Source organism: Astatotilapia calliptera, chromosome 1 (assembly GCF_964374335.1).
Source record: "Astatotilapia calliptera chromosome 1, fAstCal68.1, whole genome shotgun sequence".
Taxonomy (NCBI): Eukaryota; Metazoa; Chordata; class Actinopteri; order Cichliformes; family Cichlidae; genus Astatotilapia; species Astatotilapia calliptera.
In genome coordinates, this window is record NC_137422.1 from 7,542,957 (window position 1) to 7,568,894 (window position 25,938).

Here is a 25,938-nt window from a genome sequence, read left to right on the forward strand (position 1 = left end):
TTAAGAACAGCATCCAGCACATCTGTGGTGATTTTTCTATGTTGAAATAGCAGCATTTGAGCCATCTGGATCCAGTGCCAGGCCCTTACAGTCCCAGTCTTTGGATCAGATCAGCTGGCCCTCTGCAGCCTTATGACAGAAACTCACCAGTCCAGATTAAAACACTTTCAGCTCCCACAGGCACCAGATTTCCCAGCAAAATATGCTTTGACTCAAATGGTGCTATTAAATTTTCTTTTAAGATACACAGCATGAGCACTGGAAATCATCATAAAGTCCTGCTTCAGCTGCAGTTTGGAGAAGGTGAAGGTCTGTTGTTAGTGTTCGTCCTCTGCAGCGGCACTGGATGCTCGTCACATGGTTTCTTTCTGTCTCATTTTTATTTCATAAAACTTTAAGTTGAGGTCCTTACGTAACGTGTCCCATTCTCATTTTCACCTTTCTGTCACTCGTTCACACAAAGGTTGCCTCTGTTTCAGTGAGATTTTCATCTTAAAAGATTAGTCTGTTAAGTAACAAGCGGAGGGAGGCAAACAGGTTGGTGCCATTTGCTGTGCAAAAATAACATTACCTAATCTGAATGACAAACCCATAGAGTCGTAGGTGAAGATCATGAGATGTCTCATTAGATGAGCAGCAATAGCTGGACCAGTCTGTCTGGCAACAACCAAACGACAACCTAATTTGATGCTCAGTTTGATGTTTCTCCCATGTGACTGGCTGAATTCATATTTGTGCTGAAGAGCGATTGTGCCTAATACATGGCTCTTGACTGTAGTCTTGTTATTGATTAACACTCCCATTGGATAATACAACTTTAGCATGTTTCACTGTAGAAATGGTACTGGCCAGATGTGAAGAATTTACTGGACTCAGACTTATTACTTACGAACCATTTAAATATCTGCACCACCAAACTCAACAATGCATTTTTTTTTTGTTAACTTGACTGTTAATTAAATCCCTAAACGTGATGCTACATTGTCTTTGACCAAATATTATTCTATGAATCACTTTTAAATGATTATGTTGCAAGGTTTAAAACATTTGTTCCTCCACTTGCTTCATTTCACGTGAATGTTAAACCTTGCTCCACTCTCCCTCCCTTCTGTGCAGCCCTTAATCTGCTGCGTTTAGTTATTAGCTGGACTGGAATGTGTTGGGGTTCTTGGGCCAAGCTGTCCTGACACGTTGCAGCAGCACCAACAGACTGCTGACTGGAGCTGGACCAGGAGGAGTCCTCTGGATCCTTATTTGTCCTGCTTCACCTGTATGACTTGATTAAACAGCTGCAATGAATCAGAGCAAAGAGGGAGTTGAGCCTTTTCAATATTCCTATTATGACTATTCAGACTGGTACTCAAACAACGCAGAGCCTACAAAACCACCCAAAGAGTGAGTATAAAAAAGTTGAGTCAAAGGTGTCAAATGGGGCCATAAGCATTGATTATTTTCACAGGTTGGGTCCTGGTACATCAACAAGGTCAGAAAAGTGCTGAGATGTGGTGGTTTGATTTGTTTTAGGCTTACTTTGCACATTTTTTAATGATGGTTTTAGTCCTTATTTTCTTTTTGTCGCAGAGTTATTTTACCATGTGACCCGACAGCAGATGACAAGCTCTTCCATATATGCATATTATCGATATCAGTAAGTATACTTGGACCTGACTACTCTCTTAAGGGCGGGGGGTTGTTTTGTTGGGTTACTGCAGATAAATTGGGGTCACTTAAAATACAGCATAATATCAAACTTGTTGAACACATTAGCACTCTCCATCACCATATTCCAAACACCAAAAGAGGGAATAATTTAGAAGAATGATGTTCTTCTTAATCCAGTACAGATCCACAGACGTGGAGAATCAATATTACAGTGCACTGACGTTGTTCTGGTTGTACATGGTGACACAACACCTTACTCAAGTCACTGAGTGTTGCTTTTTTTTCTTTAACTTATCACCATCTAAGTTATGATCATATGGGAAATAATGCTAATAATGCATTAATTTATCGGACCTATAGGCTACTGTAGTAGCACAATGAAATGTAGTATTTATAGCTTTGCTTCATTAATGTATAACTGCAAATTGTTGTTGTGTTAGGCTAAAATAAGTCCCTTTATAATTTAAAAGGTGTCTAAGGAGATGCAGCTTTAAAAAGTAAAGTATTATATATTACTCTTTACTTTTCTTATAAGTAATGCAATGCAATTAATTACTTTCTTTGTGATTCATTACTTAGTAATTCATTAGTAATTCATTACACTACTCATTAAAATGCAATAAAAAATAAGAGGATGCATATCCACTCCTCAAAGGCTGTATCACCCCACAAGCTTTTTTCCTCCTGCACAAGAACTGAAATTGGCTGATTGTGGCGCGAATCAGAATCAGAATCAGAATCAGAATCTGAATACTTTAATAAGTGCACAGAAAAAAAACATTTGTTAGATGTTTTTTTTTAATCCACCTGTGTGCAGATGACTGAAGAACGCAGTTTATAACACAAGCAGTGGCAAAATTTAAACTGTAATGAAATGACTGAATTTAGTTCAGTAACATGCTACATTACTGTGTTGCTGAAAATGTAGTGTGACTACAGTAATGTGTTACTTTTTAATCTGTTACACCCAACACTGCTTGTTTCTACAGTAAGGCAGAATGAACAAGAGAAACACTGATAACTTTGTAGTTTCTTGGGAATGCATGGCTTAAGCAGTTTATAGCAATTATAGACTGTATAAAAGAGTGGACATTGTCACCAATGTAATCCGCTAGTCATCTTAGTCTTAAGATAGCTTTTTGCAAACAAACATAACAAGCAGGGGTCAGCTCTGACTCACAAGCCAAGAAATTTTTATGTAGTATCAGATAAAATTATAGATTTGAATGTCTGCTGCCAACACAGCTTGAACATTTAAACTATTCTCCTTTTAAGTGGAACATAAGAGGATGAGAGAGGTTCATTTCCCAGTACATCCTTTGGTGCATTTTCCAGGAATCCGTCAGTTGTCTTTGCTCCCAAAGGATATGCCATTTAGGGACTTTTACTGTCATTTAGCCTTCAACCAATTACGAATGAACACAACTGACTCAGTCATAAAAATCCTTCTACTGTGTATAGAATGGACACGACCCAATTTCATTGTACGGTAAACAATCTGAAAAACTATTAGAGGTGGGTCATGAAATATGTTTTCTACCAAACAAGGTTATTTATTTGAGGTTCTTCTGACTTATAGGTCAGTTCCTGACATATCTACAGTGCTGTGTTATTTTGGAAAGTTGAAGTTTTAATGAGCTCCTGGAGCTGGCAAAGGCTCTGATAAACACAATCAAATACAACTTAGCCCTGAAAGATAGGGGGCACAGTAAAGCCTTATCATTTAGTGACACGACAGCATATTAAGAATAACGTTTGCAGTTCACCATTTGTACCTGAAACGAATGTCATAATCCTGTCTTAATCAGATTGTCCTATCATTTCAAGGAAGCATTCGATTACACTTGTTTACAAGTGTGTTACAAACAGTCTTTTTTTATGAATCTGCCAACATTTTGGGGCAGCTTTTGACAAAAGGAAACTTTTTAGAACAAGCTAGCCTAAAATTACGTTTCCAGCATGTAATGTAAAAAAACTATACTACTTTACTATATTAGTATATAATGACAATCACTGATGTGGCATTAACTGTATGACGCGTAACGGAAGATCTAAAATTTTGTCCTTCCATCTAGCTGGTGATCATGTTAATCCTGGCAGGTCTCACCAGGAAAAATAAATTCTGCCAGGGTTTCGCAAGAGGATCCTCAAGCATCTTCAGGTAAATTTGGTAAATACAAATTTAACTGCACATTTGTCTCATGTTATCTGAGCCTCCCTGTGTGATCTCACAGTCCAGCCAACTTCCTGGATCAGACTCAGAAAAAAGGAGTGGTTATGGCTGTTTTTGGACTGGTGTTCAGCAAGCTGGCAATGCTGGTGATCACCCCAGACCCTCTGCCTTTCTCCAAAGATACTCCAGCAGATAATAAAGGTAGACATCTGAATGCTTGTTTGTTCTTTAGTTGCAATGAAGATTGTAATTGCTTCAGTTATATGGTGGTTTGATTATCATGCCAGTCAGTGGTTTTTGAACATACACTGCCTTTATTATTATCCCTTTATTATTAAAAATCAGATTATTCACGTGGAGGATTCTAGAGAGTCCTTGTTTTTCCATTTTGTCTATACTGATTAGATTAGAGGTTTCATTTTAGGAACTGATATGCCCTGTCTTTTTTTGGGTCCTTTTTTTCCAGAGTACATGAAGATAATCGCCATATTTTATTACCCAATCCTGTATTATCCTCTGTTGGTATGTGGAACTCTGCAGCGCAAAGCAGGTTATGTGTTTGGGACACTGCTCTCCTTCACTCACTTTGGAGTCCTGGTGTGGCAGAAATTTGACTGTCCAAAGACTCCAGAGGTAAAATACCAACAAAAAAATACTGATGTATAATGTTTAAGGGAAACAAATGAATTTCATATCTGAGAAGAATACTTTCTTTAAAAGTTTATGTTGCCCTTCTGTTTTCAACGTCAGACTTGGTATAAAAAAATCCTACACAGATTTCAAATATCTGCTGAATTTAAAGACATTTGTTGCTATGCAACCTCATGGTAGATTTTGAGGTGCATGAACAAGCTACTGTGGCAACAACTCAACCAATCCCAAAGATTTTCCTTTCCATGTTTCACTTTCATGACATGCTTGTACAGTGTTGATCTTGCTTCTAGTTGTAGCAGACATAAGCTAGTCAAAAAGTTTGAAAACAGTGCAAAAGCTGGAAGAAATAAAACCCAAACAAGATGGGAACAGCCAAGTCTGGTTATAGTTGTTTAACTTTTGTGATTTGTCATTAAGTAAGTCCTTTAGTAACTGATAATTTTATATAATTTTGGGTTTGTATAAAATACATCACGTTACAATTGAAGGAACTGATACTTTAAAGGACAGCATATTTTATTTGTTTACAGATCTATAAATACTATGCTCTACTCGCAAGTCTGCCTCAGCTGGCCTGCCTTGCATATCTCTGCATTCAGTTCCCTTTGCTGTTTGTGAAAGGACCAAAGACGGACGAGGTGAGAAAAGTCAGAATACACAAACATTCTAAATTTCAACATTCTAAAAATGTATGATATTTATCTCTGGCTGTGGCTGGTGCACACGAATAAGTACGTAACATAGTTCAATTATGTAAAACAGAACTGTGATTACAATGAGCAGCTTGTGCAGAAAAAGAACAGGTTTAACCCTGTGTCCTTCAGCAGATTATGACGGGAGAGGTGACATTTTCCCACCTTCAAATATATTAATCCAAGACTTATACTTCAAAAGCAGATTAAATCCCCAACAAACACTAATTGGTAACATTGAAATTACAGAGTTATGAAGGAAATTAAACTTGTAGTTATGTTCTGAAATACTGACACCTTAAAATGTTTTTGCTCACAGGACCTTGACAGTAGCTACTACACCAACTATGTGAAGTTACTTCTCAAGAAAAAGTCCTCAACTGCCAGGTGAGCAGAGATTAAAGAGTGATTTATTTTATTAGACTCAGAGTGGTGACACAAAAAAAAACATGATAGAGGTCGGGATCATATTTCAATGAAGACGACAAAATTTATAATGAAAGCTTGCTCATTGGCAGTTTTGCTGCTGACTTTAATGTGTTCAGTTCCAGTTCCATTAACTGTGCCATTACAGTGAGCTAGCAGCTTACTTTGTTGCAGTGTGATCATTTTCTGACTTCTCAGTTTCAGAATGTAATATGTGACAAAGGCCTGATAATGTTTGTAGGTTTATTTTTAATCGATATTTATAGAGTAGTATTTGCTAAAGATTTTCCTTTCAGAATATTCTTTTCTTTCTACATTGTATTAGCTGACTGTCACTGGTACAGAGCCCAGGCTCCACAAGTTATAAGCTAAAATAATCGCTCTTTTGGAGTAACTTCAAAAATGAGATTAGTGGAGTCTAGCATTTGATATTAAATCAACTGATCATTTGCTTCTCTGGCTTCATGCAAATCAAATTAATTGCACTTTCAAGCCACATGCCAAAATTATTATTTTTTGTCTGTTTTTTAAAAGTGAGATTCCTACTGGCTTCAACTGTGTAATTGTGTATAATCCTTTAAACCCACAAATATGTTGAAATTTACCACATTTCTCACCACATGTATGCATGATTTTCATTCAAAGTAAAAGCATTTTAAAACTGTGGATTACCTATATTTGCTTGCACCTTCAAAGGTGATAAAATTAGGATAGTTAAAACAACCAAATTCACCTTAAAAATCCAGGTTACTGTTAAGACTGATAGGAAGAAGAGGAAGAACAAAGTTATTTTCAAAACAAGGTACAAAGAGTTTACGTGCAATTAAAGAAGTATGAGTGAAGTTTATTATATAAAGACAGGCCAAAAGCAAGTGACAGTTTTTAAAAAATAAAGAAAATGCTGAATTAAAAAAGATGAAGTGTTATCTTTGTTTATCTTCAACAGGCCATTGAACAATTAAGGTGCTTACAGAAGGTTTACTGTATATTTCGGGGGATAAACCTCTATAACCGAAATGATCATTGCAAAATGGGATTTGGATATTTATTCAGCTTTACCTGACGATCAGTCTGACTGTGTAATTCTGAATCAGCTCAAGTTTGTTTTCTTTGTCTTTGTTGTGTGAGCAAAAAAAAATGAGAACAGTGGATTAATCTAATCAAAATCAAAGGTAGTATTTTCTAAATTATTTTATAGACAAGGTTTTTTAATTTTGAGAACTGTAATATGCATAAATAAACAATTACGTTAATATCCTTGTTGAAATTTTAATTATTTAAAGATATTTTTTAAGCATTTATTAAATAAATACTTACTGGAAGACTGAGATGTGAACCAAAATAGGAGGAAATATAGTACTACAGTGTTGCAATGGAGCTTGTGGCCTTGAATTGTTACTGTAGAAAATGTTTGGTTACTAGCGTAACCCAGATTCTCTGAAAACCAAGGGGGATATGAGAGATTATTCTGATTCTGATTATCTGATGGATCATACCGGAGGGCTCTTCCCATAGTGAGGTACTGGGGGGGGCTTGAAAAGGAACTTGCAATTCAGTTGCAGATATCAGCAATACATAAGTAAATAAGTTAAATAAATTAAATATAAATCGCATTCATGTAGTTTGCAGCTCTCACGACTTGTTCTCTTGTAGTTTGTCAGCATCTGACAAACCAGCGCTTGCAGAGAGAATTCTGGAGGTGATTAAGGGTTACATTTATATTCCTGAAAAAGGTGAGTGTTCTCATACAGATATATTTTTTATGTAACGCTGACTTAACTTCTTCTGCATATCTGACATATTGGAAATGCTGCAGTAACCTACTTGATCATTTTTCCTTTCAGTGTTTCGTTTTCCACTGAAGCTGGCGGTATCATCTTTTGTTACCTGTGTGGCTATACACCATGTGAGCTTAAATAAGCCAATAATACCTTTACCTATTTTAAAATGTCATACCATCTTGGTTCATTTGTTTTACATTCACCATTGCCTGTTTCACCCTACAGACCGCACTCTTGATAGTTGTCCTGGTGGTGCCCACTCTCCACATTGTTCGTGCTGGTATTGATGAAAATATCGCCTTCTTGTTACTGGGTTTTGGGATTGTGTTATCAGATGACAGGATGGAGGTTGTTAGAATTGTAACTTTTTACACATGGCTGCTGGAAGGTATGTGGGTCTGTTTGCTGTCCCTGTAACAAAATACCAAAGTATTTTTGTTTTAAAGTAAGACTAATTTGTTTTTTCTTTTGCATCATTTGCTTGTTAGTATGCTACCTCTGTGCGATGACCCTGTCTTGCTTGGTCAGCCTTATTATGCTCATGAGGTCCATGGTTCTCCACAGGTATGTGCAGTAAATCCTCAGAGACTGGAGGCATTGGTTAAAGGAAACTCTATTTTCTCCATGAAAAGTTTACTTATTCTGAATACTGATTATAGTCTAACCCCAATATTGCCAGACTTCTCATTGTTGCCTGATGATAAGTATTTCAACTTTGTTACTTATTTTTCTCTAGATTTTTCTCAGACAGGCCTTCCTGTCTGAACCTGATGTGTCACTGGCTTAATGTGTTTCAGATCAAACCTAAGAGGACTGTATAAGGGAGACATTTACAAGCTTTGCAACAACCAGAAAACCATGCATCCGTCTAGAACAGGTGTTGTCTGTTGGATGGGCTTGACGGGATACCAGGCTGCAATCGTCAGCCTTGGTAAAGCTTGAATAAACTGCATCACTGACTTTAGTTTTAAGAATAATGCTGGAAAATACCACATCATGAAAAGAAAAAAAACAAAACCCTTTTGACTTGTCCTTTTAATAGGGATTGTCTCTCAAAAAGTTTTTTGTCCGAAGAAAAGAACTACAACTAAAAAAGACAGGCTGTTGATCTGGATGGCATGTTCCCTTATTACCATGAATGCACTCATTGTAGTTTACTAAAGTACTAACTATGTAGTAATCCAGCTTTGCAAATGCTTGTGAGTGATGCTTAATAAAACCTGTAGTGCTGGCCATTTAAAAAAGGCTTAAGGGGTTAAGGAAAAAAAATACTTTTAGAAATGATTTTAATATTCAAAGTGGCCTGTTTCTGTGTTAACTCTGCAGGAATGGCTATCCAGACCATTGTGTTTTTCATCTGCTTCTTGTTGCTGGTGTTTTTGATCATTATCCCAGTGTTTTACGGCCGTAACATCATTGTCTTTGAAATTGCAGGAAAGGCATGGTGAGTCAGCAACAATTCATATAGCTCTTTCCTTTTTTCTCTTTTCATGAATCAATGATTCAAAACACTTTCATTTTCCACCTTTGTGATGTCTCAGGCCGGCCTGGGTCACACTGATACTGGTGACAGGGCTTCAGCATGTGACTGCTAAGTTTGCTTTCATCAAACAAAAAGCCGGCACAAGAGACCTGAACAACAGGTGTGTTTGTTTAGTCCTACTCATTTGTTGGAATGCAGTTTAATTAGGTTTTGTTTATTACTTAGACATTTCAATTACTAGTTGTAATTTTATTTTTGTTCGATACTAATAAAAATGCAATGCAATTCTGAGGATGAAACTGTTTAATTATTAGTAACACGTGTCAGTTATTTAGTTTAGCTCTTTTACAGCATAAATGATGTCTTTAAATTACAAAGAACTGAATAAATAAATAAATGGTTTTCCAACTATTAGTACTGAAGGCTTTGTATCTGTATCGTCAAAAAATACTAAAGAAGTAGATTAAGTAGATTACAACATGAATACTTTCTCACTGGGATTCAACTTGTTAATTAGAGACATGCAACTACTTCTGAGGACACTGGGGTCTTTGTTTTGTGGGAGAGGGGGCCTCAGAGAGTTTCTGTTGAGTAGTTTTAGCTTTAGGCTGAAAACTGATTCAAAAACATCCATTTAATACAAAGACATTATTTAATTTATATAGATTGTTAAAGAATAATGAGTGGTTTTATTTAATTTTGTACTGAGGCATAAAGTTGGAGAACAAAGAACAAATCTAGCTGAAAGGGTTGAGATTTCTTGAGTTTTAAGACCTATTATGGTCCAATCTCAAATACCATTTCCCACAATGCAACTCAGAATCCTTTATTTGTTGTTGTTGTTTATTTGTTATTACTTCATTTAAAAATGTGAAGCCTCCACTCATCAGAGGTCAGCACTTTCAGGGTCACAAGCTCTGTCACAGGCTTTGTATTGCTAATGTAATTAACTTCATGTTTACACTCAGTTTTTTCTCACAGTCTCCTCCATGATGCTTTTCAGAGAGAGTCTGTTCCTCCTGACGTACCTGCTGTTCCTAATCAACACCGTGGTGGGGCTGGTTGTTGCCATATGGAGAATAGTAATAACAGCTTTGTACAACATCATCCATCTTGGTCGTATTGATGTCAGTCTGCTGCATCGCACAGCAGAGTCCTATGACCCAGGTACGATTCATTCAATTTGTCTAGAACAATGGAATCCTGGAGTATTGAGGAATAGGCTATATAGACCTTTGTGAACACATCCTTTATGTACAGTAACACTGTTACTAATTTTAATCATCTTGAATGACTTGATGATAATAACAAAAGTATGCAATTGCATTTTTCAGACAGTCTGATTTAAATTCTACTCTGTGACCTTTAACTCTATTTAGCCTACTGCTACTACACACACTTCCTGAAGGTGGAGGTCAGTCAGTCGCACCCGGTGATGAAGGCTTTCTGTGGGCTGCTGCTGGACATGATGGTTGGGGGTGGGAGAGCTGGACAGAAAATACAAGATGCAGAGGAAGGTAGAAATCCTAAACTGGAAACACATAAAGACAAACATCCTCTCTCTCTCTCACACACACACACACACACACACACACACACACACACACACACACACACACACACACACGCAAACACAGTCCAGCTTTTGTGCCACTACATTTAAAACATATTGAACATTAAGTATTTAATAAGAATGTAATAATAGTGCTTTATGAAAAAAAATGCGTTGTGGGCAGGAGAGGGAGTTGTTGTAATACCTAGAATGATCACAATTGGAAAAAATTAAGTGCTGACTTATTCTTTTAATACAGCCGTGGTTTAACTTCTGAAGGCCACAATGTGTTACTCTCAACATGTCAAGCTCAGCTCTACACTGTCCAGCTTAATTATCCTCACTGTCAGGAAGAGCTTTTACCGTAGACTCAGCTAATTGCTACTGCTAATGCTGTGGTCCAATCATAATATGTTTATTATTTAGCATTTCTGCTTATTATGCTGCCATGCTGAAATCTGCATCCTGGCAATCCTCACTTTATGATTATTACTACTGCATGTTGCAATTGTGTAACATTGTTAGTATAAATGATAAAAAATTTAGCTTACAGGAAAGAGCAACATTTATCACTTTAGAATGGCATGCCAAAATTAGCACAGGACCATTGTGTTTTCATTAAATCCACTTTTCTCTATATTATATTATAAGTTGCTGACTCTCAGATGAATATGCTTGTAATGACAAATATCAAAATGGATATTTAGTTGTGTAGCTTTTACTGACTACAATTTCTAAACCCACAGAGCTGCCAAATACAGAAGGCTTTGAGTGTTTCTCCACAATGTGTTCTTTTCAGTGACACACACATGAAGCATGCTTATGCTGTTATATGGGGTTGTAACAATTTCTTAGCCACTGTTTTCAAAATACGTCATGCATACATTGATACATGACACTAAGCATATTCAGCCCCTTGGTTTGCTGTCTCATTCTGCCCTCAGCCTGCTCCTCCTTCATGCTTTCAGGAATTCAGGAGAATAAGCCAAGCAAGGCGAACAGCAGTCAAAGGATTCGCTCTCGCTGGCAGCTGATGTACACATTGGTTAACAACCCCTCCCTGCTGGGCTCCAGGAAGCATTTTCAGACTCTGCAGAACTCGGAGAACGTCCTGAATGGCACCCCCAACCGAACCTCCAAAAAGGGCAGCAAGATGGAGGCCAGCAAGCTGGGCGCAGAGCCAGCAGAGCCCACTGAGACCCCTGAAAGCCAAGAAAAAACTGAATGAGTTTGAGTTGGCAATATATTTCAAAATTGTACTGGGTGTAATCTGCATTAAACAAACCTGCAAGTGCTAAATATAACTACTGCAATCAACCGCTTTGCTTCAGAGATCTTTTAGCATTTAACTTATGTAAATAGTTGTCTAAATTATTCTGTTTATTTCTCTTAGGTTAGCTTTAGGCAACAAAAACATTACATTAAGATCGCATCCAGAAAGCACAAAAGTACAGAATATGTACTTAAACAGAAGTACAGATACTAGTGTTAAAAAATACTCCAGTGAAAGCTGAAGTATGGATTCAACTTCTATACTAAAGTAAAAAAGTACCGGCTCTGAAATGAACTCAAAGTAATAAAAGTAGCTCTTTGGAGAGTGTTTCTACTACCTATTTTTGTGCAAAGTTAACTGAACTCTGTGCTGTATTAATGTAATGATAAAATAATATCAGTAGAGGGAACAAAAAACATGTTTCAGTCTCATTTTTAATTCTAATAAATGTATTCAGCTTGAATCGATTATGAGAAGAGAAAAAGAAGGAAATAAAATAAAATAGCTCTTTTTTTTGTTGCTTACATTGCCGAGGCTGATTTTGCCTCTAAAAATGAGTACAGTCAGGGGTTAAAGTGAGATTCAGCAGGTGCAGGAAACCTAAAATCAGTTCTAATGGCTCAGAGTGGGGAAAAGAAAAGCATCACACATGAAATTAAATAACACAGTTAGGGTTAGTCTACCTCAGTTTTTGTTGCAGCTTGTTTCACAATATGAAAAAAACGTGTAACATGTACAGACCCAATATCTGATTTAGAATAAAATAGACCTTTATTGTCATGTACAATAAAAGTATAGAAATTATAATTTAAAAACATGAAGACATCATGTAAGCTTTAAACTTCTGGTTTATCAAATCCTAATGAGGAAATAGCTGTAGTCCTTATTTCTCTTCTTCCTCTCCTGTCCTGTCTTTCTTATCTCCATCTCTGAATGAATTTAGCTCTCTGACTTTTCTCTCCCTGTGAAATAAGCAGTAGCAGCAGACAAACTGCGCACAAACAGTGTTTTTGATGATGCTTGCTGTGCTGATAAAAATGTTGTATGTGAAATTACCTGCCACTAAAACTATGTCACTCCATTTTTGTTTTGTCCTCTTCTGTTAGGCTAGCTAGATGCTGAAGTACTTGTGTTGTGTCGGTGTTGTGCCAGAAAAAAAGAAAGCACAAACCACTTTAACCCCTGACTTTGGCACACAGGTTTGCCTCTTTCATCTCTTTTCCCCTGGTGAACAGGACTGCCTGTCTTGAGTTACTGTTCAGGCTTAAATCGGTTTGATGTATGAAGGCCCGCAGTGACGTAAAATAATAACTCCCTGTCAAATGTTTTAAAACAAAAGTAACAAGTCTGTTAAGAAGTAGAACGTACAGATATTTATTTTAAAATGTAGGGTGCAAAAGTAAAATGTTGTCAGAAAAAAAACTACTCAAGTAAAGTACAAATACCTGAAAATTCTACTCAAGTTCAGTAAGTTTTTGTAATTCGTTACTGTATGTGTAACAAAGTAAATCATAGGCATTGTATGTGAAGTTTGTGTTTACTGAGATAGCTCACAGAACTCCCTCACACAACAGTTAGAGTGACAGAGTTCTCTTTGCCACAAATTGACTCCACCAGTTAAAACTACTGAAAGTGCTGCAGGGACACACTGAAGCCTGACCCAAAGGAACCACTGTGCATTTCTCAGTGCCAGAGAATAAAGGATGTGCTGAGAAGTTCCCAGTCGGTGACCCAAAGGGTCAGAGACCCTAGGTAGTCTACAACTTAATATGTGGTTATAATCTTGAGGTTGATTGGAGTGTCTATCACTAAAGTATCCCTGCAGAGTGTACATCACATTTCAACCAACCAAAAGGAACTCTGAAGAAATGTGGCTGCGAAAAGAAGATCCAATGGGATTCCAAAAGAAATATTAATAACAATGCAGGTCTCAGCTCATGTATGAAAAATATAATTTAATTTTGTTAAGCTTTACTTTACAGTATTGTTCAATTAGTCTGGAAGCCTTTTTAATTAGTTAATACTGACTTGCATGACGCACAGACTGATGGCAGTGATCAATGTCAGCATCAGACATGCAGCACGGAGTCAATAAGCAGTCCTAGTTTATTTTTGTCTGGGTAATGTAGCTATGCCAGCCCATACTGATTGGATATTTGTGTTCTCAGTGGTGTAGGAGGATTTTTAAGACCATGGACGGGCAAATTTATATATAAACCAACTTCACAGCAAAATCTCACAAGCTGAAGATACAAATATTTTATATTTACTCTAGTATAAACATTGTTTTCTGCTGCAGAATACAGTGTACGATCTTAATATGCTGTTAGAAGACTGTATGTGTGTTTGTTTTTATTTACATTTCAGCTTTGTCATAATATCTTATCTTATCTCATATTTAGATACCTAATTACAGTTTCCTATTAGTTTCCTATTATGTTTGCTGTTTTACATACAAGTCCTGAAGATAAATAAAAAAGCAAAAAGATAATGTGCTAGTAAATTTGCATATTTCTTTTTTTAGTCATTCTTTTAAAACTATGTCAATATTTTTTTAAAGAAAATTCACAGTTTTTATATGAATTTATTTTGTTGATGACTGTAAATTACTATCCAATAATGCATGCATCTTCTGGGCTCAGCCAATCAGAGCCAGCAGATTTCGTTACACAGGCATTTTGCCGTTACAGGGGCAGAAATATTGCTGTTAAGTGCCTTCATAACTTGAATTTTTCGTTAAATGGGGTATTCGTAAGTCGGGGTTCCACTGTACTAAGAATATTAAGCAAATATATTAAATATTATATGTTTTCATGGTTTAATACAGTTCTTGCTTGGTGAGTGAAAATATCCTGAAATGTAAATGTTTCAGACTGGGCTGACATCTTATTACTGTTAAAGAAAGACAATAAACTAAAAGGGTAAATAATGGAGGACATGCTGACCAGGGTAAGGATATACTACTTTACTGTAATTTAACAGTAAAAATTTCCTCCTGTGTACTCTTCCAAATACCAGAATTTATCATATGTTTAGTGTTTATTGATCTTATTATCTTAATCATTAAGCAGCTTTCTTGTTTGATCTAGTCATTAGTAAGTTTTTACTAAGAAGTCTTTTACTTCCTGTTTTTCTTTTTTTAATGTTTAACTTACATTTTTAAGGAATCACATGATCATTTTTACAAGAACTTGTGCATCATCTTCCATGCATGTACATTTCACCTATTGCATTATTGTTTTCTGATTAACAAAACAATGTTAGTGCTTCAAGATGTGCACTGTGAGATAAAATTTGAATGAATAAGAAATTACTTTTTAAAAGTAAACAGGACTGACAGTTGAGGTGCATTACATTACATAGAGAGACGTTCCAATGAGTCACAGTGCACGGACAAGTGGACAAGTTACACGAGAAGTACAGGCCAGAATGCTTGAACTGTATGGGTACTTCTTTGCTGCGGGCGTTCTCTTAGGTCCACTCTCAATTGCTCCATTTCATCACTAAGCATCAATTAAAAGTTGTTCTGAGTGATCATCTTTATCCTGTCATGAAACATTTATGTTCTGAAAGGAATGACTCCAGCCACATCCCAAGACTGGTTACTGAATAATCTGATGAATATAAATATGACACAAATTATATGCTATGGCCTTCACAGGGTTAGACACGTTAGCGTGCTGTCCACCATGGCATCAAAAGCATGACATTTGTTTGAAGAATGGCGCTTTGCCCCTGCTATGTGGATTAGAAGGACTTGGAGAATATACTGTAGGTATGCCAAGGTACACTGACAGCTGTGCTGGCAGCATGTCGTAGCCCACTTTGAATTTTGAGAGAGAGGAAAACAATGTGGGTTTTTTTCAAACTTTATTGAGGCACATAGGGCAGTTACAATATTTAAACACTTTGGTAAAAACATACTGTTCCCTTTATCACAGGCATAAAAAAAACAGAAAATAGACAACAAGAAATACTGATCTAAAGTTATTATTTGGGCCATTTATAAGACACAACATACTGTGACTCCACAACAGGCAGCATGCAGGTCCTCTAACACTGTGCCCTGGGAAAAACAGCAGGACGGACACATGACCCAGATACAACAGAGCAATAACAGAGCACACACACACACTCATAGGTGCTTCTACATTTGGAGTAGGGTGTCTACATTTTATCACGATGGAGTCTGTTTAAAGCAGCCTTATATTTGGAGTCAACACACTTCTCCTTATTGGACATGTTTACCGTATAGCTGAACAAAATGCTCACAGCTGCAGTACACAAAGATTTGATGTTTTTTTTATGAAACAACACAGTTTTCATTAACATTTAAACTCCATTAAGTGATTTTTTATTAAATTTCTATTTTAAGCCACTACACTCCTAATAGAAGCACACACATTTACTTTAAAGCAGAACATAGGCATATTTGTTAGTACTGATTTCACTACGCACATTGCTTTGCGCTGCAATTCATATGTGACACAAGTCATTTTTTTTCCCTTAATCAAACCTTGATTGTGACTGTTGTACTCATCCTGACAGGCAGAAACGTGTGCTCTCATCCATGACCCGCCTACTGTTATCTAGAAACAGGTTTAGCAACAGTGCTTAAAAATGAATGAGATATCAACGTTTCTGAGGTTACATAGGCTTCCATTTCTTGTCATACCTGCACTCATGTAAACGTGGATATAACCGTTGAATAACTGGTCTGAAAAAAACATTTACATGCAGGACTTAGTGTTGGTTAGTCATAGTGTGCACTTTGAAATTATTAATAGATATTCAGTCCCTACTGTGGAAATTTTACCTTCACACCACAGAAGATTTTATTCTTGCTGTTTTGGTCATACTGTGAATTTTTAACTCGTAACTTTCTGATTTTATGTAAACAGCATTTACTGGGATAGAGTTACTAAAATTTGGTCAAGTCCGTGCATGTTTTGTGGGGCTTTTTTTTCTTTCTCAAGATCACCAGTACTGAAATAAATTTTTAAAAAGACGTTTGAATAGTATACTTGTTATTGTGTGCATGTGTGTATATGTGTATTTTCGTGTAGATCTGTATCTAGTAGGGGTGCAACAATACACAAAATTCACGGTTCGGTTCGATACTTTGGTGTCACGGTTTGATATTTTTTCGATACAAAAAAAATGTTCATGCCTTTTTAATTTGTCATTTATTAAAATTATAAATATATATTTTACCCCAAAAGTACAGTTTTTAAATTTAATGTTGCTGAAACAACAAAGTAATAAAAAAAAAAATATATATATATATATCTGATTGAGGAATCACTCATCTTTGGAAAAGAGAGTTTATTACAGAGAAATGGCTCTTTCCAAAATAAAAGCTATACTATACGCTTCTTCTGGGCTATATTCTCAGCAGCATATTAAACATATCAGGTCCCCATAAGGAGAATCATGTGCTAACGGCTGTCTAAATGACACGGGTAAAGTTTGTAGCATGCATGCTTGTTGTTTTTGTCTGCTTCCACTTGTCTTTGCACTAGGATGCTGTCGGCGTAAATGTGCAGTCATATTCGTTGTGTTCCCACCAGTGCTGTCAGTGTAAATCTCATTGAAATGACGTTAACGCCACAACACGGCAAATCTCCGTTAACGAGCTATCGCGGACCACCCTGTGCATGGGGCTGGACGGCCAACACGTTAACGAGTTAATTGCGCTAACACACTAGTTCCCACCAATGTAATTGAGCATTGCGTGGCACATCCAACATACTGTTTTACTTTAGTCCATGACGCGCTTACCTTCAGGGTCATACGTCACATGAAAACCAAAATAGTTCCAAACGCCAGATCTGAATGAGGGTGGGGGAGGTTCAATTTGCCATGTTGCAAGGAGAGCTTAACTTCTGTCTCGCTAGCTCGCCCTGCGCTCAGTGAATCTGCGTTCGACTACTCTGCCTAGGCTGCACTGTCGTGCGCAGATCCACTGAGCGCTCAACACAGACAGCATCGTAAGAAGGAAAGTTGAATTTTGTATTGTTCGATACATATGCATACCGAACCGAAAGCACTGTATCGAACGGTTCAATATCGATACGAGTATCGTTGCACCTCTAGTATCTAGGTGCACATTTAAAAATGTAAAAGATTTTTTTTATTCAAAGAAGAAAACCAGGAATTCTGCAGATGTGGTCACAGTGCATACGTCCTCTATGCTTTTCAGTTTGCTTTCTTTCTTCAACTTTCTCCAACTTTTTATTACAGTTTTCGTAAATTCACTGTAACCTCGAACTTCACCAGGCAGAACAGATCTCTGCATTAAATACACTTCACCCTACAAGCGTGATATTAGAAAGTCTACACACTGCGTGGTTTGCCCACGTGTGAACAGAGCAGGCGATAGTGTGCCCGGTGATGAACATCACATCCTGCCTCCTGCACGCTCCTCACAATGTGCAGGAGGAGTGTTTTCAGTAGTAAATACACATCTGTACAGACAATCCCCTATTTTCTCTTACATGTGTGAAAATGACCAAATGAACTCTTTTTACCTTTAGTTGTTTAGTGCTAAGATCAATCAATGGTCACCATGGTGATAATCATGTTCTCACCAAGAAGAGAAACTTCTTTCCAAATTTTAAAATAATAATTTTCAAGTCATCTCTTAACAAGGTAGAAGTGTACAGACAATTCCTGCTTTGATGGAGGGGATTTTATCAGCGCGTTGTTGTCCTATTTGCTGCACTGGAGTGTCTGGAAAATTTCCACAAGTGATCAATAGACAGGCAACCAGTTGCCCATCCAATCATTGAATGCTGCAGCATGGATTGTTGTTTCAAGCGAGTATAGTAAAGTCATATTTCTATGAAACTGAATGGCACCAACAAATGAAGCAACATAACAATTAATAAACAAATGATAAACAATCCTGGATCCAAGATAATTAAATTCATAATTTAATTATCTTGGATTAACTGATTAACTGATGTAGTTTATTATTCATAAACTACATCAGTAGTCACATTTTAGGGGAAATATGGTTTCCAAAGTCATCATCTACGATAATTTAAACCAGGACACTGTGTTTCAGCTCCTCCGTGGAACCTTTTGATTTAAATTATCATGGTTTGGGTTAAATTCCATGGAGACTGGTCTTGCGCAGCTAATATTTACATAATTGCTAAAAAATGGAGCATCAGAGAAAGGTGAAAATATAACTGATATGTTAATTACAATCAGTATTAATGAAACAAATACAATCATTCTGGAGGATGTCATTTAGTTGTGTGGGATTGTAATTTTGAGGTGGTGGGGATGTTACGAAAGCAAGTTACATTATATCACAGGTAGTGATATTTACTTTTTAATTATTTTATTTGCATTTTTAATCACTAGGGTTTGAGAGTAACGAAATTTCTATTCTCTGTATGTCCTGTACATGTGGCAGAATTGACAAATAAAGTTGACTTGACTTGACTTGACTTGACAAGTTACTGACTGGGATATTTGTAATTAGTTGTAATATTCACTGCTTCAGCTCCCAGAGGCAGCCTGTCACTGTACTCAGATCCCACCTCACAGTCGTCCAAATTCCCCCTGCACTGAGACAAAGTAAAGGAGTCAGTCACCACACTCTCTTCCGTATCAGCCTCCTTGTCCCCATCTCCGCTCTCCGTCTCGTCTTCCTCTTCATCCAGCTGGCTGCTGTCAATCTTCTTCAGAGACTCGGCGTGAGGTGCGTAGATGTTGAAGTTGGTGGTGAGGTTCCTCTCTATGTGATACTGGTCTTTGGCCTTAAGGATCAGCTTGTAGGTCTTGCTGCGGTACTTGTACACCAGGTGGAAGCACGTAGCCCCGAGCAGAGGCACAGTGGACACGGTCAGGAGGCAGATGCTGACTGAGATGATGATGAAAAGGTTTGGCACCTTCCTTCTTGTGGTGAACAGCACGTGGACCTCACAGTCCTCCCCTCTGTAGGTCAGGCAGAGGGAGTAGTTGGTGCCTGGTCGCAAACCGCTGAACTGATACGAGTTGACGCCATCCCTGATCTTCGACCATTGCACGGCAGAATGTTTTAGGTCCGCGGTGACGCACAGATACAAGCCATTTGAAGGGGCTTTTTCTGAGATGTCTGGAAGGCCGTGGTGCTCTTTGTTGTCAGAGGTGGCATCAGCTGCCTGGTTGCCCTTTTGTCTGGCCATGAGAAGAGGATTGAGTCGCACTGTTGCCTGTGTTTCTGACACTCCTAATGCAATCACACCAAAGTCAAACATGTATTTAATGTCATCTAGGCTCCCGTTTGAGACAGGGCTTGAAATATAGCTCGTATTAGCCGTCAAGCCACATTTGCTAGATAGATATTTTGTTAAATCCTCATTAGGTTCGGAAACACTGTCTGCAGTTGGTCGGTGAGTGGGTATGATGCTCGTAATTTTTTTTCTCTGCACGGCATTAAAAGCAGATGCTTTGACTGTTTCCTGGCGTGTAGAAGGGTTTGTTTTAGTGTAACTGGGTACTGTGGTCATTTGCTTCGTGGGTGTTGGTGTAGACAGCGCCATCACCTCAACTAAAACTGAATCCTCCGCTCTTCCAAGCTCATTTGTGGCAGAGCAGCTGTAGTTGCCCCCATCTTCCTTCCTGAGGTTTGAAACGAGAAGTGTGCCGTTATTAAAGACTTTGACTGAATCCGACTCGTAGGACGCCGAGGAGTCCTCGCTGGATTCTGCAGAGCCCTCCTCAGCAAACAACAAAGCCAGCTCCTGTTTTCGGCTTTTGCTGTGAATGCTCCACAGGACTAGTGGTTTTGGGTTTCCTTTGAAATCACAAGTCAAGACCAGTTTGCTGCCCTCATAGAATTGTGCATTATCTGGCTCAGTCCATACTGTGACATTGGGGCTTGTACATTTTGTCTCAGGCAGTTTCCTGATCTCCATTCCTTTAAATTTCTCTGGTGTTGCACAAGTGATGGGACTGTGCTCAGTGAGTGATATGGTGGTTGTTGAAATCCAAACTCTGAACCATTCCAGGGAGCAGGTGCAAGCGAATGGATTATTATAAATCTGCAAATGTGACAAAGACAGCAAACCTTCAAATGTTCCTTCAGCTATGGTCACAAATCTGTTATTGTTGAGCCGAAGAGACTTCAGATCTTTCAGGTTGGAGAAGGCGTCCATTGGCAGGCTGACCATCTCATTGTGATTCATCTTCAGCATATACAGTCCCGTGAGGTTCTGTAGATCCTCCCAAGGAAAGTCTACTATTTTATTGTGGCTGATGTCTAAGTTTTGCAGATGAACCAAAGGCACAAGCGCCCCCTGTTCAATGGACACAATCTCATTGTGTGACATCCACAAGGAAATCAACCTGGTGACATTGTCAAATGTCCCCAGAAGTAGTACACTGATTTTATTAGCAGAGAGACTAATGGTCGCAACACTGGGAGGAAAACCCTCTGGGACTTTATCTAGCTCCTTGTAGGAGCAATCTGCAAAGAGACGGCTGTATTTAACCGAGCAGGTGCAGAGCTGAGGGCAGATCAGTCCTGTGGTGAAGGCTGTAGAGACCCACAAACTGAAGAGGAGGATGTATGTAGCTGCCATTCTTCTGTTCCTGTAAAATGGAGTCACAGTCCATCTGTTAGTGAGTGCATTAAATCGGATAAAAAGTGCTGCGAAAAAGTATCCGCCCCTTCCTGATTTTTAAAAAAAATAAAACCATCATTTAAAAACTGGATTTTGTATTAACTCTGGTTATCTTTGTTTAACTTGAACATTTGTCTGATGATGTGAAATATGTAAGTGTGACAAATATGCAAAAAACTAAAAAACAGGCAAATACTTTTTCACAGTGCTGTAAAAGACAATATTAAAAAGAAGAAACATTGGCATATAAACAACATGAAAATGGAGCGTGTTTATATAATCCAAGACAGATTTGTAAATCATTCAGAGAGTCTCCAAATGAGTTCAAAAAGCTGGAGAGAGTCCTGACTGCATTAACAAGCGTGCACACTGCTCTCTCTGTCAGTCTGCAGCCTGACAGAAGCTACACAAAAAATCTAATTTTCCCAACATTTACACCATTGATACAATGAGCTTACAGATCACCTTACTTTTAGCCAAACTGTGTATTTGTGCTTGAGACTTTACATGGAAAGGAAATGCACACAAAACATCATTTAAATAATTTGCTTCATAGCTTGAAAGGACTGATAATCTTTAGAATTCATGGAATTAAAATAAAATGAAGCTTTTTCTGTTAAAACAGCACAGAGGTGGTTCCAGCTGGAATACTGCTCTATGACTTCAAATTGTTCTTAATTAAAAGCCAAAAGCAGTGAAGTTTGAATGTTTAAGATCCTGGCCAGCAAACAAAATTAAACCAAAAATATAAAGTCTCAAATATTTACAGAGTGTCTCTGGCTCAGTAAATGTTACTGATGCTCTAACTGAGCCCATCTCTTGCAGATACAAGACTAACTATGGAGAAATTTCACTTAGGCATTGGAATTCCTACAGATACAAAAGCAAAACTGTCACTTTTTTTTCACAGTTTTTATAATTTTAACAGTGACAGACAGATTGACCATACCATCATCTAAAGAAACAACTTAGAAACAAAGCCACTGACATCTATCAGTCTGGAAAGTGTTACAAAGCAAAAGAAATGTTAATTTCTCAGTTATTTCTCTGGCTCAGTAAATGTCACTGTTGAACGCTTAAAGTTGATCCATCTCCTGCAGGCACACGAAAAGCTGTGGAGAAATCTCACTACAGTTCCTGCAGAGACACAGACACTGTTCCATGCAGAGAACATGAAATAATATTTAGCAAGCATGAGTTATTAATCCATTTACAATACAATGCTAACCTGTTTTACACCGTGCCGTCTCACTTTTGTTCTTTCTGCGATTCACATAAAACAAACTGTACTGGAGAAAGAATGCCCCACCGCTGATATTCCTCAAGTTTCTTCTCTATTTCTCTTTAAATATTTTCACGCATTCGTGGCTTTCTCTCATGCCAGCTCTGTACTCTGACTAAACACGTTTCTATCGGAAATGGCAAACAAGGAGGAGCCCTGTAGCGTCTGGAAAATCAGGAAAGAAAAGAAAACAGTGACAACGATGTAATTTTCGAAGCTTCGAAGGTATGCGCTGACAAACTACAGTGAGTCAGTGTATCCTTCAAAGCAGCAGTGGTGGAGCTGAGTGCTGGGCCGCTGGGGAAAGCCTTTGGTTTCAAACTACGCAGCAGCCTCTGTCCTTGGTTCTGAAAGATGAGCAGCGCGTCTGCGTCCACGCACCCTGTAATGTCGCTGTGAAAGAAACTGTGAAGCTCGCCACCCGCTGTTGGTCGACCAAAACACCAAAGTTTTCCTGTGCGCAGAGACTTCGACGTTGGGTCAGCATGTAAAAATAATGCTGGAGGAAAGAGCACACCTATTCTCTGCGTTAGCGGCCCTAAACCCGGTGACGTGCTTACCTGCGTGTGATTTGTTTTGCTTGTTTCTGCAGAGAAGCCGCTGTTTGCAGTCACGGCACCGCGAGCTTCAGGCCGGATGGAAGTTTAAAGCTGAATGTGACTTAGCTCGGCTCTCTGGCTGCCTCTACATGATGAAAACACGCGTGTCTCCTGGGATATATGTCAAACTGAGGTATCCCCCCTCCTCACACACACATACACATCTCCCCTACTCATCCTCAGCCCCGGACAGAACTGCACCAGTGTCTCCCCCCCCCAAAAAAAAAAAAAAATTTAAAGGGGAATTGACCGGCTTGGTTTGAAATACATGGCGACTGATGTGAGAGCTCTTTAAATGTGGCAGAGCTGCTTAATCATGACAGCAGCAGCCAGCGATTATCCTGCTGATCAGCCAGATAGTTATTCATCAAGTCTTCATGTGTATTTCAAAGCTTGCTTACTTATCGTACTTAGTTAGTTACAGTTAGTTAGTTGTAGTTAGCATCTGTAAATACGTATTTGTGCTTCTGATGGTTTCCCCAGAAATTGTGTGAAATAGTCGTTAAACCTTAATCTGAAGCAGGAAAGAGGTTTTGAACACACAGCATCACGTTTTCTGATATCAAACAAAACCAAGTTCCTCTCATGCCCACTTAAACCTGGCTCCAAAACAAAACATTTCACTCAGACTTCAATGTTAAAATATCTGAAATATCAAAGGAAAAAGCATTAAAAGATTTTAAACCTTCGAAAATGACCTAGACCTTAAAAACAGAGAACCAGTATATGATCATAGCGAAGAGGTCGGTGCATTTCTACCAAGTTGAAACAGGGCCGGCTTTAATCTTATCTAGTACCACTCTGAAACACAGGATGGGGAGCTGAGTGAGTGTATACAGTTCAGCAAGAGAGGTCTTTCAGCTGCCTTGGGATCTGGAGCTGTGAGGGATATACTCCTGTGTTCAGTCTAGCACAGCAACAAATTCAGAAAAATTTAGATTAGGAAGCACTGCTCAGGCATCACTAACAATGCAGCAAGTAGAACCTAGACCCTTGCTTTTGGCAGGGGTATCAAAATAAGGCACATGGGCCAGAACTGGCCCAGCAAAGACTCCAATCTGGCCCAGCTTCATGGCTTTGGAAAATGTGAAGGAGGACATCAGTTCTGGACATTTGACAAAATTTTCTGTCAAACATTACAGCTTTTGCTATACTCATCCTACATCAGAGTACTTAAGTAAAAGAAAAAGAACTCAGTGACTTTCTGTGTCATAATTACAAGACAGCCTGTGCTATGAGCTACCAGAACTTTTTCCGTAACTGCACATGTTTATTTCTTCCAATTTAAGAAGAAAAAGTCGCACTGACAGATTATTTACTTTTTAAATTTCTTCAGCAGCATTTCTTTATCATGTAGAAAAATTGAGATTAGATTTATTTTTATTGTATTAAGATATCTCAGGTTTTAAATATGTAGTTAAACTCCTTTACGCTGACAGAAAGGGGACTTCGGCTGGTTGTGCCTTGAGGCGACAGTTGTTGGGAACTGGCCCAGCTTATTATACACAGCAGTTGCAGTACAGATTACAAGGTTGACAGTTTTACTGCTGTTTATGTGCACTGCTGCTATCTTGGATTGTGAACACAGAGTTATTGGGAAAGCTCCAACTTTCCGAGTTGGAAATATGACTTATTAAAGGTCCATTTGAAAATTCTGACTGGGAACTCAAGAATATCAGCTTCTGACTTGAAATGGAGTGGACTGATATCAACATTATTCAAGATAATGTTAAACATATAATGTGATTCATGTTATTCACCAATTTACTTTGGTACCTATGAAAGCACAGATTAAAACACAAAAAACAAACAACCAGATATTTGTTTCAAAGTCATTTTTCAAAATAAAAATAAAAGGTATTTGGATGCTCCTTATTCCCCTCACAGTACATCCGTATATTTGATTTACCACTGACTTTATGCTGGATGTTGATCCTGATGCTCTCATTTACCCAGGCTTGAGACCAATATGAGGCACATATTAGCTTATGCCCCCTGAGATATAAACATCTCAAACTAGGGATCTTTTTCATGAAGGGCAAATGTCTTAACCAATTGCTACATCCCCAAACAAGGGCTAGAAGATGAAATGAGAAGTAAGAGCCAGGAAAGACAGAAGTCAAACTGAGTGGTGTACATAAAGAGTAAGCTTTCATTATTTATTTTTATTTTTATTTAAAAAGGACAGTGCATATTGATGAACATATACCAGTGTAAATATGCCAGATTTATCCAGAAGGCTATTTTCCATCTGTAGTCCCTGACAGGTCAGACAAAAATGATATATAAAGAATATAGCACACCATCAGACAACAAACCCAACATGAAGAGATGGCTGTGTCACTGTATCAGCTAAATACAAACCTAAATATCCTAAAAGAAAAAAGAAATGGTTAAACAAAAGAGAAACAAACCCAAGCTCCTCACTAGCAGCACTAAAACAATACTAGGCTCAAACAAATCACATCACAACAGCTCTAAACTCTCAGGGCTGCTTCACACACTAACTGACCAAGTAGCTCTTAACCAGGTTATTACTGAGTGAGGCCCCGTGCACGCTGGCTTCTCAAGAGCAAGACTACACACACACACACACACACACACACACACACACACACACACACACACACACACACACACACACACAGATCTACTGCATGTAACACCAGTACACAATGGAATAATTTCTTATGAAATATTCTTCTTACATAGAAGAAAAGATTGAATCATGTTGTGCTAGA

General features: G+C 38.1%; 1 protein-coding gene and 1 pseudogene across 3 annotated transcripts; one reads left to right on the forward strand and one right to left on the reverse strand.

Annotated features, from left to right (window-relative positions):
• Nucleotides 1-1,155: 1,155 nt before the first annotated feature.
• On the forward strand, nucleotides 1,156-14,187 carry LOC113027813 (receptor for retinol uptake stra6-like). Of its 2 annotated transcripts, none has more exons than XM_026177633.2 (17): nucleotides 1,156-1,395; nucleotides 1,582-1,648; nucleotides 3,738-3,823; nucleotides 3,897-4,036; nucleotides 4,302-4,468; nucleotides 5,020-5,127; nucleotides 5,501-5,568; nucleotides 7,261-7,340; nucleotides 7,452-7,513; nucleotides 7,614-7,776; nucleotides 7,877-7,952; nucleotides 8,186-8,319; nucleotides 8,715-8,832; nucleotides 8,930-9,031; nucleotides 9,875-10,038; nucleotides 10,251-10,388; nucleotides 11,368-14,187. In XM_026177633.2, exons 1-17 carry the CDS (start codon nucleotides 1,295-1,297, stop codon nucleotides 11,649-11,651), a joined length of 2,058 nt encoding a protein of 685 aa, XP_026033418.1. In that variant the 5' UTR covers nucleotides 1,156-1,294; the 3' UTR covers nucleotides 11,652-14,187. The 2 variants fall into 2 exon arrangements, with proteins under 2 accessions (XP_026033418.1, XP_026033425.1); XM_026177640.2 differs by having other exon boundaries at nucleotides 1,157-1,395; nucleotides 11,392-14,187.
• Nucleotides 14,188-15,549: 1,362 nt separating this feature from the next.
• Nucleotides 15,550-23,425, reverse strand: LOC113026513 (immunoglobulin superfamily containing leucine-rich repeat protein 2 pseudogene; annotated as a pseudogene). The gene is made up of 2 exons (XR_013910170.1): nucleotides 23,159-23,425; nucleotides 15,550-21,284 (listed from the first exon to the last, which is right to left on the reverse strand). The product of XR_013910170.1 is annotated as an immunoglobulin superfamily containing leucine-rich repeat protein 2 pseudogene (transcript).
• Between the last annotated feature and the right edge of the window lie 2,513 nt (nucleotides 23,426-25,938).